A 14,568-nucleotide genomic window follows, 5' to 3' on the forward strand; every position below is an offset into this window, starting at 1 on the left:
AGATCAAATCCATCCATCCATCCATCCATCCATCCATCATACTTCTGATCCCATCTCATGGAGCCTGAAGCCTATTCTAGGAAACTTAGGGCTCAAAAGTAGGGGACACCCTGAACTGGGCCAATGCATCACAAGGCATAATCACTCACACACACACACACACACACACACACACACACACACACACACACGGTAATCAACCTAAAATGCATAACTTGCCCAGGTTCACGCCAAATTTCACGTTTGCTCTTTGTCCTAACTTGCTGTCCACGATGAAATCGAAGACGTGGCAGCGCACATGTTCAGAATAGCAACGTGTAGAGAGGACAATGTCTTTAGGCACACTGACTTATAAAGATTGGTGCTCCCTGTGACCGTGTGTGCACCCTTGTCTGTGGGTGGGTTACAAAACTAGTTTTAAAAACCACCTCGTAGACTGTGGTAGGAAACTTTGTCAGTGTCCAAATATTTATGCACCTAATGGTAGTGTGTGCTCTCGCATTATAGTGATACATTAGTGTAGTTCTAGTGGTGCTGATAAAACCAGAACATTTGTGTAGACATAATAGAATTAAAACCAGAAGTAAAAGTATTGAGGACTGGGAAGAACATGGATCTGGAAGGCTTTTCAAACGTCTGACCTGTTCATGGTGGCCTTCTCGGAGTCGACGGGGACGGAGAATCGCCCGTCCAGGCTGTCGTTGCTGTCGTCATCCGCCTCAGTGCTCACTTTCTTCAGCTCCATGCGCTCCATGGTCTGTAAGTGTGGAGAAGATTGCAGGCAAAACGATGAGGTATTTTAAACCTGGTGGGAAAATCCGTACCTGCAAAAACAAGAGCATGAGGAAACTGGTCAGGAATGTCGAATAATGATACTAAACACAATTCTGTTTTGCACATGCGCAAAATCGCTGCAACTTCCGGTCATCGCCAATGTTTTTCTGTCCAAGAAATACGTGACAATTCCGCATATCGAGGAAGTGAACGAATAGAAGGAATAAAGACATTTTTTAAAGTATGCTGAAATAAGCAGAAAATATCTTTGGAAAACTAAATGCAGTCTAACAAATGTAAACTTTTTTTTTTCATTTATTTTAATAAATCAATTTAATTTGTGCCAATTTAAACAATTACTCGATTTATTGCGGTGTATTGGATTAATTAGATTTATTCCATTATATTTGTATATATTTTATTAAAACCAAGCAGGCATTTGATTTTAAATTGTATTAAAAATGTTCGTTATTGTTAATAATAATGAAATGCGTAAAAAAAAAAAACGACCTTGGTACGTACCGAAACGTGAATTTTGTGTACCGTTACACCCCTAACTAATCTTAATTAAGAAAATAATCAAATGTTCCAGTAAATTTCCGTAATTTTCTGTCGCTGGATGGTTGGATCACGATTGCTGTACACGTTCTATTCATTTGCAGCACTTTATATTGACGCAAGACGTTCACACGCTTGGCCAGGAGCCCAGGGTAGCGGGTTTAAACAGGACAACGTACAACTCACAAGCTTTGGTTACAAGTCTCAGCACATCTCAAGCCACGATTCAATATGTTCTTTTTTTTTTTTTACCAGATCGCCGGTATAATGAGGTGTCATGCAACAGGCTTCTCCTCAGAGCCAGAAGGAGTCTTGAGTTACGCAACACTTCAGCAGGCTGTGAATTGGTCTGCACAGCAAAACGTTTCATACCTCAACATCTCCTTTCGCTCGCACAATGCTCTTTTGATAGAACGTGACGTACTGCAGTTCGGATTGTTTCAGACCCTGAGGACTTCGTTTATGGAAAGCTACAAATTTTCCAGAAGCACTGGCACTCAAAGGGAGCAGCCCGGTGCGTTAGGGAGAAAGTTCTGAGCGCTGAACGAGGTGTGGTGTATTTGCTTATGAATAAACTGATCCGTACGGTTTATTGTACTAATAATCTGATTTTTTTTTTTTCTACTATGCGGGAATTTGAGTAAAAAATTCTTGCAGCAACTACTTTTATCTGCATAGTATCCAAACATGCACACTTTTCATTTTGCATTCATGATCGGTGAGAAATAAAGAGCGGTTTGCCACGTAAAAAAATCCCCCCCCCATTCATACGAATGATACAGGTGGTTAATTTAAAGTGCGTAAATGTTTGGCTGGAAAAACAGAGTCCAGTTTAACGTTCTACTTTTTTATTGTCAACGGTTTAACAGTCATAGATCTCATTATGGTTCATTAATGATGCATGCCGTCCGACTCGAACACGTTTATTTGACTTGGCATGCAGCGAAGCGAAGCGGTGCTCACTGGGCTTTAAAACAAATGTTCGAGCATTTACAAAGCCTAATTTCTCCCCCCTGGCCATGTGACATTTCATGCTTGCAAGAATGTAAAAAAAAAAAAAACCCCAACAAAATCCAGTTTGATGTGATACTGTGATTAAAAGTTCTGCAAATTAGAAGTCATTGTAATTTTTCCAGCTGTTGTTCTAGAAGGTAAATACATTTCCCCCTTGCCCCGCCCCACAACACAAATAAACCTAGTGAAAGATCTGCACAGCAGGTTTGCTCCTGTAAGGAATGCACTTCAGCTTCGAACCGTGTCTACTTTTACAGCAGTAAAACTTTTTCACACCTAGTTCCATTGACAAAGGCATTTCCAAAACCCCCACACAACCCACCCTCTGGGCAAAAAGACAACGATAAGCAAGTCAGAAGTACCTTAATGGTATTCCACATAAGCAAATCGCAGAAGTGAATCGGCTCGATTTAAACCACTAGAGATTTCAGCGTTAAAATAACGCGGGCAGTTGAATTATGGGTACTCACTGGCAGGGCAGGGCAGGGCTCCCAGCTGAAAAGAGATGTTTGAGCGTGCTGCTTTTACTCCTGCAGGTGAGTGGTAGCTATAAAGAGCAGAGGGAGGGCCTCAGACAGCCAATCACGTGTCCCCTTTGCCGCTAGCTTTAGTCCTGACACACGCACAAACTCACCCCACCTCTCAGAAACCTGCGTCATCCGACACACAGAGCACACAGGAGTCGAGTGTGGACAAGATAACACACACATTGCATCAACTGCTCTTTGCTCTGTCCTTCTGTGGACACTACAGAGGGGCGAATTCTTTTTTTTTGTAAGACATTCTATTCAGAATCATACAAACTGACCACACACACAGACACACGTGCACACAGGTGTGCACACACACACACACACACACACACACACACACACACACACACACACACACACACACAGGGCAGTGACAATAACTACCAATCAAATGCTTCGTGCTATCTTGCGCGCACACACACACACACACACACACACACACACACACACACACACACACACAGTAAAGCAGAAATCCACCCACCCAGTGATGGACTGAAATTCCCGTATAAGAGACAGGATTAAAAAAACTTTAAGATAAACACATTCCCATAAAAGATTTCACATTTGCGTAGAGTTTAGCGTAGATCTCACCATTAGAATTTAAATATATATTTATGACTAACTCCTAAATCAGTTTTAGGGAAATCAGCAAAAAAACAGCAAAAAAACAGGAATCCATATAGCAAAAGTTGAGCTGCATTATAACTATACATTTTAGCTCCAATATTCAGTGTGATATTATTGTAAAGACCCCCAATGCCCCCTTCTCCAAAGCCAAAACAATGATCATAAATATAAAAAAAAAAAAAAGTCGCTCTTACTGTGTTTGTCCATTTTTTTTATCTCAAGGAGAAAGCGCTTTCCTTCGCTGATGCTCATTCCTTATATGGCGTCCAACATCTATAAAGTCCATGGCTCAACCCCTTCAGACCAATCACAAGCTTTGGCTCAACGGTCAAAACAAAGCACAGGTTTCCCACTAGCCCCCTGGTGACACCCCTGCTAAACTCACACCAAGTTCAAAACGCCACGGATGGCTGCGAAGACCGGTTTATCTTCAAACTCTCCTTTGACCCCCAACACGAGATGCTGAACTGCTGAATCAAGACTCCAAACCTCTCTCCTCTATAAAAATATGCAAATTAGCCTTAATTAGTGCTGCAGTATGAAACTATGAAACAATAACTTAGACAAGGCCGAATGCAGTACCATGAACAAACCAGCAATTTCCTCATCAAAATGAAAAGGTGGAAAAGAAAACCTCAAAAACCACGTCTGCAACTGTCGAGACGTGCGGGTGCAGATGTTGCGGATGTACAGCAATGAATCATGTATAGGGTTTCTTTTAAAACTGGAAAATTTCCATTACAATTGACAAGAATATACTGGAATAAATTTAACAAAATTGCAGGTGAGCCTATAACAGGGAACTTAAATGTAATCTTGCATGATCGTTTTAAAACTAACCAGATTAAATGCGATTTCAGGTCAATTTCTACCCTGCACGTTCTTCAATCACGTGCACACAGCGCATTTACTGCATGGTTACTGAGGCCACACCCCCTACATGCACTGCGTTTTCCTCCATAACACACCGTTTTTTAATCCTGCACACAAAATAATGCTGGAAAATGTTGGCTATTTGTCGAGTAAATTACATGAATATTACACAAATTTATGCTTTGTGTAAGTGATTGTGCATTAAAATTATACTAACAATAAAAAATAAAAATGCCATTTTTATGGCATTAGTTTGCATACATATCAGCTTAAAACCAAACAAAAGTTTAGGTTTGTATCATACAGTTTATATTCATTTCCTCAAATTACTAATTCGAATTAATTACCATTAGTTCACGGAAAGTTTTCAACTTGGAAGTTTTTGGAAATATACTGGAAACACCGTTCCATCCCTAAACATATAAAAACTTTAATACAGATGATTATATCAGGATTTTGAAGGACACTGATGTATACCTGCACCAACGCAGAAAAAAAAAAAAAATTATATATATATATATATATATATATATATATATATATATATATATATGACACAGGATCACATGATTTGCATATGATTGTATCGACAATTCAAGGCCAGCCACAGACCATCTGTTAGAGTAAATCATATGCATAATCATTTAGTGTCACCAGGAATGAAAATAAACTGCACTAATGTCTACACAATAACACAAAGTTAAGAATGTGTATAAGAGAGAGCAAATTCTGCAATTTATATATATTATAAATATATTAGTGTTGGTATCTGAAGTGCAGTGTACTCAGTAATCATACACTATTTCATACACAGTGTGAAGACTTGGACATCAGCAAAGCCAGGTGGCTGATGCAAGAGATTTACCTGCAACGCTATTTATACAGCGTTATCAGTGTAAAGTTACACCATCCAAGTTGACCCTATTCCCTTTTTGAACTCCAGGCCAAGTGGGGAAAAACGACATTGCAGCAAGCGCGACTATCTCGAAACGCATCCCTGATTAGCAGATAACGATCCAAGTAGTGCTGAGCGATATGGCAAAAAAAATACAAATCTAATTTTTGTTTGACCGATTAACGATTGCGATTTTTTTTTAGGCGTAACTGGTCAACATAAAACCCAAGTACAACAACATGACTAAAGTAACATTCTCTCGATTAGTAATTTGAAAAAACATCTGGATCTGTAACGTTGTCTTTTTAGCGGACACGCCATAAATAAAGTGGTTAACATGGTGTAAATAAATGTTAAACACTCTAGTTAAATATATTTGCAGAAGCTATTCTTGGCATTAGAAATAAAAAAAAAAAAGACACCGGTAATGACATGCCATTTTTGTAATTTGAGGTGGACCTGCTGAACTTGGACAGCAGACTGTTGGCTTGTTTTCATTTTATAACTTTGACCATTCGTCCCGTTCAGGTGTCTTTGTCGCAAATGACGGAATAAATGAATGGTGCCGCAACGGACTTTCAGAATATTTTGAATTTGACAAAAGTTTTTCAACGTCTAAACTCTCAAATCCGAACCATTGCTAAACCGCAGAGGAAAAGTTAATAATAATAATAATAATAAAATCAAATAATAATAAATTGTAAAACGTTAATTAGAATTAAATCGAAAAACAAAAATTTGCCTAGCCCTAAATCCAAGTATATAAAACTTTATTTTATTAATACTTGATATAAATCAACCTTCACCTTCTGATTACTACATTTTAGATCTGTTCCACTTCTGCAATAAACGATGTCCGAGTAGAAATATTTTTAAATATCTATAATTGTTCAGAAGATTACAAATAAATCAAATACAAAGATAATATTATACCAATTGCAAGCTTTTGAAATGCTCTTAATTCAGCAAATAAAATAAATAATAGCTGCTTTTGTCTGCCAAAAAAACATGACTGTCTCAAGGTTGTGTCTAGAAATACACGTCTATAGCATCTGATATTTTTAAATATAAGCTATTGTATTATTTCTGAACAATACCACACAATTTACACTGTATGGACAGAAGTATTGGGACACCTGACACACAATTCTTCATTGAAATGTGCACAAACAGTTCCATGAAGATCTACCAGAGTGGAAAATCTCCTGCTATAGAGTTTCAACTCTACTGAAAGTGATTGAATGTGAACGCTGACTGCACCTCAGGCCTCCTCACCTCACCTACATCAGTACCTGACTTTACCAACACCCTTGTAGCTAAATAAATCTTCACAAATCTCCACAAAAATCTAGTCCAAAATCTTCCCAAAAGAGTAGAGCTTATTAAAACAGCAAATGGATATGTTCAAAAGGAATGAGATGTTCAAAAGGAAGCACATACCAATCTTATCAGATGTCCACAAGTTTTGTCCGTATAGTGTAGTTGTAATATTTGTAATAATCCGGTCAGGAACAGGACGTATTATGAAACTTGGTTTGTATCACATCCATTGCCCTTTTGTTCTGTTTGAGTTACAATGTTAAAAGCTAAGGAGTGATAATAATATAATACGGCTTAATGTCTAAACTTTATTTAGATGTTAAAAAAATATTTAGTACACTTCGTTCAAGCACCTAAAAGCATTGAGTGGTCATGAACTCCTGAGAGTCCACATTTTTCTCATTGTTCACACAAACACACCCGCAATACTGAGGTGAAAATGTTGAGGAAAACGCATTTTTAGTATATGAAAGTGTTTTTCTGCCGCACCCTTGAAAGACAAGGTGTCTGTCACCTCGTTCTTGTTTATTTGCTCAACCTGAAGATCAGTGGCACTGCTGAACTTTAACTAACGTGCGTGTGTGGTAAAATACTATAATGGCCTTGAGACAGAAAGTGTTCGGTGCGGTCCTTCTCAAAACCTGCGTCATGTTCTCTATATTACACGCTGCTAATCATTAAGTCACAAACAGCAGTGCTAATCTAAACACTAATGCTAACAAATCCAAAGCTGTTTTATTGAATTTTTGTATTTTTTACTTTATAACTGTATATTTATTATAAAAAATAGAAATACTCACACACACACACACACACACACACATATATACACTATATATAAAATGATCAGTGGCGTTTTCCATGTTCAAGTCCGTTTGATAAACGTTTGTGGACACCTGACCGTACGATTGCTATGTGTTTAATCTTGAACCTCCCATTCCACATTCAGACCCTATTTGCTGTTAGAATTAAGCTCCAGGACTCTTCTGGAAAGATGTTCCACTAGATCTTTGTGGAGATTCATTCATCCACAAGGGTGTTAGTAAAGTCAGGTACTGATATAGGTAAGACAAGAAGCCCTGGGGTGCAGTCAGCGTTCACATTCATCTCAGTAGGTTTGGAGCTCTATAACCATCCAACTTATGTAAAGCAGATCTTCATGGAGCTGGTTTTATGCACAGGAGCACGGTCATATGCAGGATCGCTAATGTACAAGCAAGAAGGGATGGTGTTATGACAACACTCACAAAAACCTTTACAGGAACTTATCAGCTTAAAAAAATGTGCTAAATGTGCCAACAGGAACTTGAGTATGAGTATTAACATTTCAGAAGTTGCAGGAACACTGGGAACGCCATAGTGATGTGCAAGGAGACTATTTTGAAAGTGATGGTGTGTAAACAAAGCACTTTCTTGTAAACAGAACTAGTCTCGAATCTTTTTGATACCACCTTGTATCATGTTTAATACACACACAGTAAATGTTAATATACAGCTCTCGTTCTTATCACAGGAATGTCACCGATATCTGTGTTCAACACCAGTTTATCTACAAATACTGTTGGATCAGTTCTCTCATCTACAAACACGGCCGATACTTTAAATCTAAACCGAAGAGAGTTAGGAACGGAGACGATATTTGCTAGCATTGTAACAACAGGATGCACGTTAAACAGATCTGAACATTCGTTGAAGCATTTTGACGTCAGCTATTATGAGGTTGCAATGTGGATCTGGAGATTAGCTTCTCCAGAAATCCCAGTTTGATCCTGGGATCAAGTTACTGTCTCTGTGGAGCGTTGTAACGTTCTCCCTATGTGCACGTTGGTTTGCTCCAGGATCTCCAGTTTCCTCCCACCTCTAAAAAAAAACAGGCCAACCGATGGTTTGGCTACTCGGAACTGCCTCTAGGTGTAAATGAATGTGCAAGTTTGTACATGTGTGTATGTCTATATTTAATGAAAATCTACAATAAATCCAGTTTTCATTTTATTTGGTAGGACAATATTTTTTCAAACAAAAGGAATTTTGTCAAATATTTGTATATAATTAAGAACTTTCATATCAAATACCCAAACACACTCATGTATATACTGAATGCACTTGTTTCTGATTCATAAGATTGATGTATTATATTTATGCATAATTTGTTGATATAATTTATCATTAACTATTAGCAATGAGTGACTAGTAAACAATGTTTTTAATTAAATACATTAGAAGTCCTTCCCCAGAAAACCTCTAATTGTTTATTCACTCACTGACTGCTTTCATAGGAACATCTACTCATTAATGTTCACACCAAAATCTCACTGATGGACTGTTTTGAGTATTTCAAAAACTGCTGATTTTCTGGGATCTTTTTAAATCCCTCAAAATTGAAGAAATAAAAAACCCAGGCAACATAAAATACACTGACAAAAGTATTGGGACACCTGATTTCCAGCGATATCTGCTTCTTCCCCAAACTGTCACCACAATGTCAGAGGCACACCTTCACTTAAACTAGGAGTGCCAAACCTGTTCCAAGATGCACAAAGCTCCTTGTAGATATGCTTAACATGGGATAGAAGATGTGGATGATTTCCTGCTATAGAGCTCCAACCCTATTGAACATGAATGAATGAGAACACTGGCAGCACACCAGGCCTCCTCACCTCACCTCACCTCAGGACCTGACTTTACTAACACACAGTAAATAGGGATTACATGTGGAATGGATGTTCAAAAAGCTTATAGCAAACTAATCAGATGTCCACATTCTTTTAACTGTAGTGTATTAAAGTAGTCTTGTTCTTCACAAAAGCGTTTCCAGAGAAAAATCTCCTGCGCAATGGATTTTTTTCTTCAAAGTTGTGTTCAAAGAGGTTTTGTGTGAAATTCCCAGAACATCAACAGTTTCTGAAATACTCAATCCAGTCTGATCTGGCACCAGCACCCAATGCCAAATCAGTGAGCTCACATCTTGTGAACATTAACTTTGAGCTCTTGACCTGTATTTGCACAAGCACATGCTCTCCCACGTGATTGGCTGATTGGATAACATGCAGATGTTCTGTGTAATTAACAAAAGTAGCAGGTGAGTGTAATTAACGAACTACGGGCCATTTGACAGTCATGAACCTCACACTGAATGAAGTTCTTGAGATCTGGTGTGTACCAATCTGAGCCAGATTGTATAAAAAGGATAAAAAGCTGGAGCTCGATATTTCAGTCTGGTAATTAGCGAGAAAATCTCTGCGGAAAGATGAAGAATGCGATGATGCGTCCGGATGATTCTGTGTCGAGAGGATAAAGTTCACATTCTGATTTGGATTGGTGATTTAGTCAAAGATTTGTGACTGTTGTCAGTGAGTGATCACAAACAGAACTGTTGACTGTTAAACTACAGGAAATCTGCTAGGTCAAACAATAACAGGGTGATCTAACCCAAAAAGCAATATGCTCTGGAAATGCCAGTATTGCAGAGGTTCGACTGTGGCAAGGAAAAATTCCCTGAGATGGCATAAAACAGGAACTTTGAGAGGAACCAGACTCAAGAGAGAATCCATCCTCAACTGGGTTGCACCGAATGTCCATTTATTACAGATATACGATGTCCCGTTCTTACTCTGGAATTTCATGGAACCACCCAAGGCGTTGATGAGAAACCGTCCCAAGCTGCACAGAGTGGCCTCCAGTCGAAAAGAACACTACCTAGAGGCAGACCTGGACGAAGTTTAAAGATCCACGGAGCGAAGAGGGGCAGGAACAGTGGTCACTGGAACCTCAGGAGCATGTTTAACTCGACCGAGTTAAAAGTACTGTTCTAGCCAATAGTTGTTCTTTCCAAAACAAAGCTGAAATCTTATTTCCCTTTCATGTGGCCCAGGAGACCCAAACCTTTTCTGGCCAGCTCTATGGAGATATGCTGCGTTGGATTGCAAAATCTCCTGCTATAGAACCCTACCGAACATAAATGTGAATGCTGACTGCACTCTAGGCCTCCTCACCCCATGAAATCTCATAAACCCAGAAAAACTCTAGTGAAACATCTTCCCAGAAGAGTGGAGCTTATCAGAACAGGAAAAGGGTACTAAATGTGGAATGGGAGGTTCAGAAAACACACGCAAAAAAACATGAAGTAGATTTGAAGCATTAGAGTGAAATATTCAAGACCAAATCTTTACTACTGGACACGCAGTTTCTTTTAAGCCATTTCTTCTGTTTCAAAAGACAGGATGAAATCCTTCTACAGTCATATAGAACGAAGACATCGTTTACAAACATTATCATTAGAGATTAGCACAAATACGCCGTTTTTCTGTTCTGATGTGGCTTTCCATCAAATCGTACTTTTGTTAAGAACTAATAAACTTCAACTTGTATCCCGTTTCGTAATTGACGTTTTCACACTTCAAAAATATTGATATACACGTGCTATATGGCACAGACTAACGACCTCAGAAAGGGTTTTTTTGTCCTGTCGATATAGCTTTTTAAGAAAGTCCACACAGCAGTCATGTGTTCCCGTGAACGGGACATGTTATTCGGGCGACAACAATGTCTAGCGGAGGAGCGAAACTCGAAAAGCCTCCCAAAAATCATTCAAATCACATGTATGGTAGCATTTCGTTGGAAATGATATGTCTCCTCACCCTCAGAACCCTAATAGATCCGATCCGTGACTCAAAAAACGTAACGTGTTCTAAATTGCAAGTTTTGTGAACTGTTGAGGATTCATACCCTTAAGATGGAGATGCACTGCAACCTGGAGATCACCATCAACCTGCGGCTCCTTTGTTATTAAAATGGCAGTGTAACAGGGCAATTCATCCAGAAATAACTCTTAGATTCATAAAACACTATATCGCAACCCTGCACTTTAGACTTTATTCAGGAAATAACATTTGCACCGCCTCACTTTTACATTATTATCTGCACTGATTCACTTTACATCCCCTGCACAAACTGTATAGTTAACGTCCTTATCTTTATTTATAATTTTACTTTCCACAAGGTTTTTTGTCCCCAGTCATAGTTTTCATAAATCTTTTATAGCAAAAGCACACAATGACAAATTCTTTTCTACATACAACCCATAATACTTGACAATAAAGAAGATTCTCATTCTGAGAAGCAGGTGTCTTCCTAAATAAATAAATAAATAAATAGCATACTATTAACATAATACTTAATATTAATAATAAAATACTTTATTCTATTCTAATATTTAATATTGTTAAATTATATTTACATTGTATTAAATTATTTGAGGAACAGAAGAGTTGAAGAACTCCAAAAACCTCGAGCCCTTTTCACACGCATTCATATTCTCGTATCATTCTCGACAACCTACAATTATCGTACTAGAACCGCACTCTTTGCCCGAAAGTAAGGGGACACACCTCAACGTCGTAATGAAACAGCACACGAATGTAACGAATCCGAAAATTTTCCTTCGCCGGATCTGAGGAAGCCGAACGGTGTTCCGGTGTTCCTGTACGCAAAGAAAAGCACCGTGACAGGACATGAAACGGTGTGGAAAAGTTTGGAGTGGAAGAACTGGAGCTCTGTGACCTCCTTAACCCCAGTGGACCCCTGAGCACACACACACACACACACACACACACACACACACACACACACACACACACACACACACACACACACACATATATATATATATATATATATATATATATATATATATGAAATTGTTTCCTTCACATATCCCAGCTTGTTAGGAAGTTAAGGCCAGAATATGGCATCCCTGGAGCATGCAAGGTTAAGGCTGTTGATAAGGGCCCAGCCGGGCAGTGCTGGGGCTCGAAACTTCTTGAATTAAGCTTTGGCTTTAAATATCTACTTCTGATCAGATTCCGATATATTTCAGAAATCGATTTAATTTATATTGCATTTTGCATATCTCATAAATACAGTTCTCTCAGTTATACAGCTGAGCAATTAAGGGTTATGATCCTTGCTCAAAGGCCCTATAGTTTTAGCCTGGTGGTGGGATTTGAACCCATGATCATCTGATCCACTCGGAAGCCCCTGCACTAGACAGAATTAAATTGCGCTGGTGTTTACAGGAGTGCACAAGGATAGTTTGCTCTGGATTAGGAGCCGAGGAGCCTGTAATTCAGAGAAGCATGCCGTTTTATTCCTCTTGTAAGTGACATGAAGCCCATGCTGGAAATAGTAATAAGCCAAATGTTTTAAAGTGGTTTAGCCACTGGGATAATAAATCAGTAACTTGAACACGTTCGAAATAAAATCCCAGCTGGAGGCTAGAAAAGAGGCTGTATTTTATTTATAGATCCAGACACCTAGGCAGTGTAAATGATATTATAAATATTAACTTATAAACATATAAATAGAACTTGACATGCATAAAGGTAACTTTCCACTACAATGATAAGAAGCCAAGTGTATACAGGTCTATTCGCGGTCTTTTATCCACACACACACACACACACACACACACAGAGTCATGTCTGCATTAACAAATAAATAAACAAATCATGAAATAAACTCCGTATATAAATCCTGCATCCTCATCATGCATGCAGTATTAATAAATACACACTGTACCCTGGTGCACGAGCTCTTTACACAATGCAGCCTATAACCTGGAGCTCCATACCATATATACCCCCCATGCATGCAGCAAAACACACACACACACACACACACACACACTCTCTCTCTCTCTCTGCACTCCTGCTACAAATATGTTACCCCTTCATCTACCTGTGGAAGCATTATTATGCATTGCGTTTTTGCACTACTATACATTGTCTCCCTTAAGAAGGATTCAATAAGCTGTGCGGAGGAGCCACGCGCTCGTGCTTTCTCACACTCGCGCGCGCGCGCACACACACACACACACAATGCGCCGAAGCGTGCGCGCGCCATTTCAATCAACCTAAAATACATTTGCTTTGCAAAAAACAAAAACGTGGTTTCAACCATGCACGAAACTGTAACTCAAACCCTTGATGTTTTCTTCTTTTCATTTTTGTTTTCACAAACCTTCCGCGCGCACACACACACATGTACATACATACATACATACATACATACACACGCCCCTGCTTCCTTCTGCAGATACGCTTATCTAAGTCAAACCAGACCGTTCACAAGAAACACAAATAAACCCTTTTATGCAATGAATATCTTGTTTTGGTTTTATTCCCAAAGTAAAAAAAAAAAAATACTTTGCATGGAATCTTTCTCTCACACACACACACACCTCACATGCACCAAATATCGTCTATTTATGACTATGATCATCTACCGTGTTAATGTTCACGCATGCATTGGATATAAACACACTCAAAAAATACCCCTGACATCTCAATAAACTTAACTCACCTGATATGGTCAGGGGAGAGAAAAAAATACAAACACACACACGTTCTTCAGATCTCTGAGATGAGGCGGGCGACTGATCCGATCTTCTAGTCCAAACCCATTTAAACCAGGAGAAGAGCATGGAAATTTCCACCATGTGATGATGGCAGCATCAGATTACAGCGACACACTGCGATGGTGGTGGTCTGCACCCAGCCTGTCACTGGAGACACAACAGGACAGGACAGCAGAAGCTTCAGAGGTCTGCTCAGGACTTTCCCCCTTCAGCTTTTCTTCTCACCAGTGTTCTACTTTTGCAATCAGATAGAAGATAGAGACAATACTATTTAGTTCAGAAAAGGGAGGGGGCTTGTTACACTTTCCATACGTTGCACTGCCTTGATTGCAAAAAAATTCAAATGTGTAGAGTACATTTAACAATTATTCATATTTATTATAATAAATACAAACTTTACCAAAAAGGTTAAGATCCCAAATCTCCAGACTTGCAGTGCCAAAGGAGGACTTTATTCAACAGAAACAATGGAAGTCCCCAAAATCCCAATCTAAAAATGGGTTTTTATACGCTTTGTAATCTCAGTAACTCCCACCGGTCTATTTTTACTTTGCAAA

The 14,568-nt window shown here is 38.9% G+C and overlaps 1 protein-coding gene across 1 annotated transcript in view; it reads right to left on the reverse strand.

Annotated features, from left to right (window-relative positions):
- Positions 1-14,223, reverse strand: part of slc38a4 (solute carrier family 38 member 4) — a 32,320-nt gene extending 18,097 nt beyond the window's left edge. The window contains 3 exon segments of the mRNA XM_046859252.1: positions 642-757; positions 2,817-2,996; positions 13,957-14,223. Coding sequence (XP_046715208.1) covers positions 642-754 — 113 coding nt within the window. The 5' untranslated portion in view covers positions 755-757; positions 2,817-2,996; positions 13,957-14,223.
- Positions 14,224-14,568: the final 345 nt, after the last annotated feature.

Source organism: Silurus meridionalis, chromosome 10 (assembly GCF_014805685.1).
Source record: "Silurus meridionalis isolate SWU-2019-XX chromosome 10, ASM1480568v1, whole genome shotgun sequence".
Taxonomy (NCBI): domain Eukaryota; kingdom Metazoa; phylum Chordata; class Actinopteri; order Siluriformes; family Siluridae; genus Silurus; species Silurus meridionalis.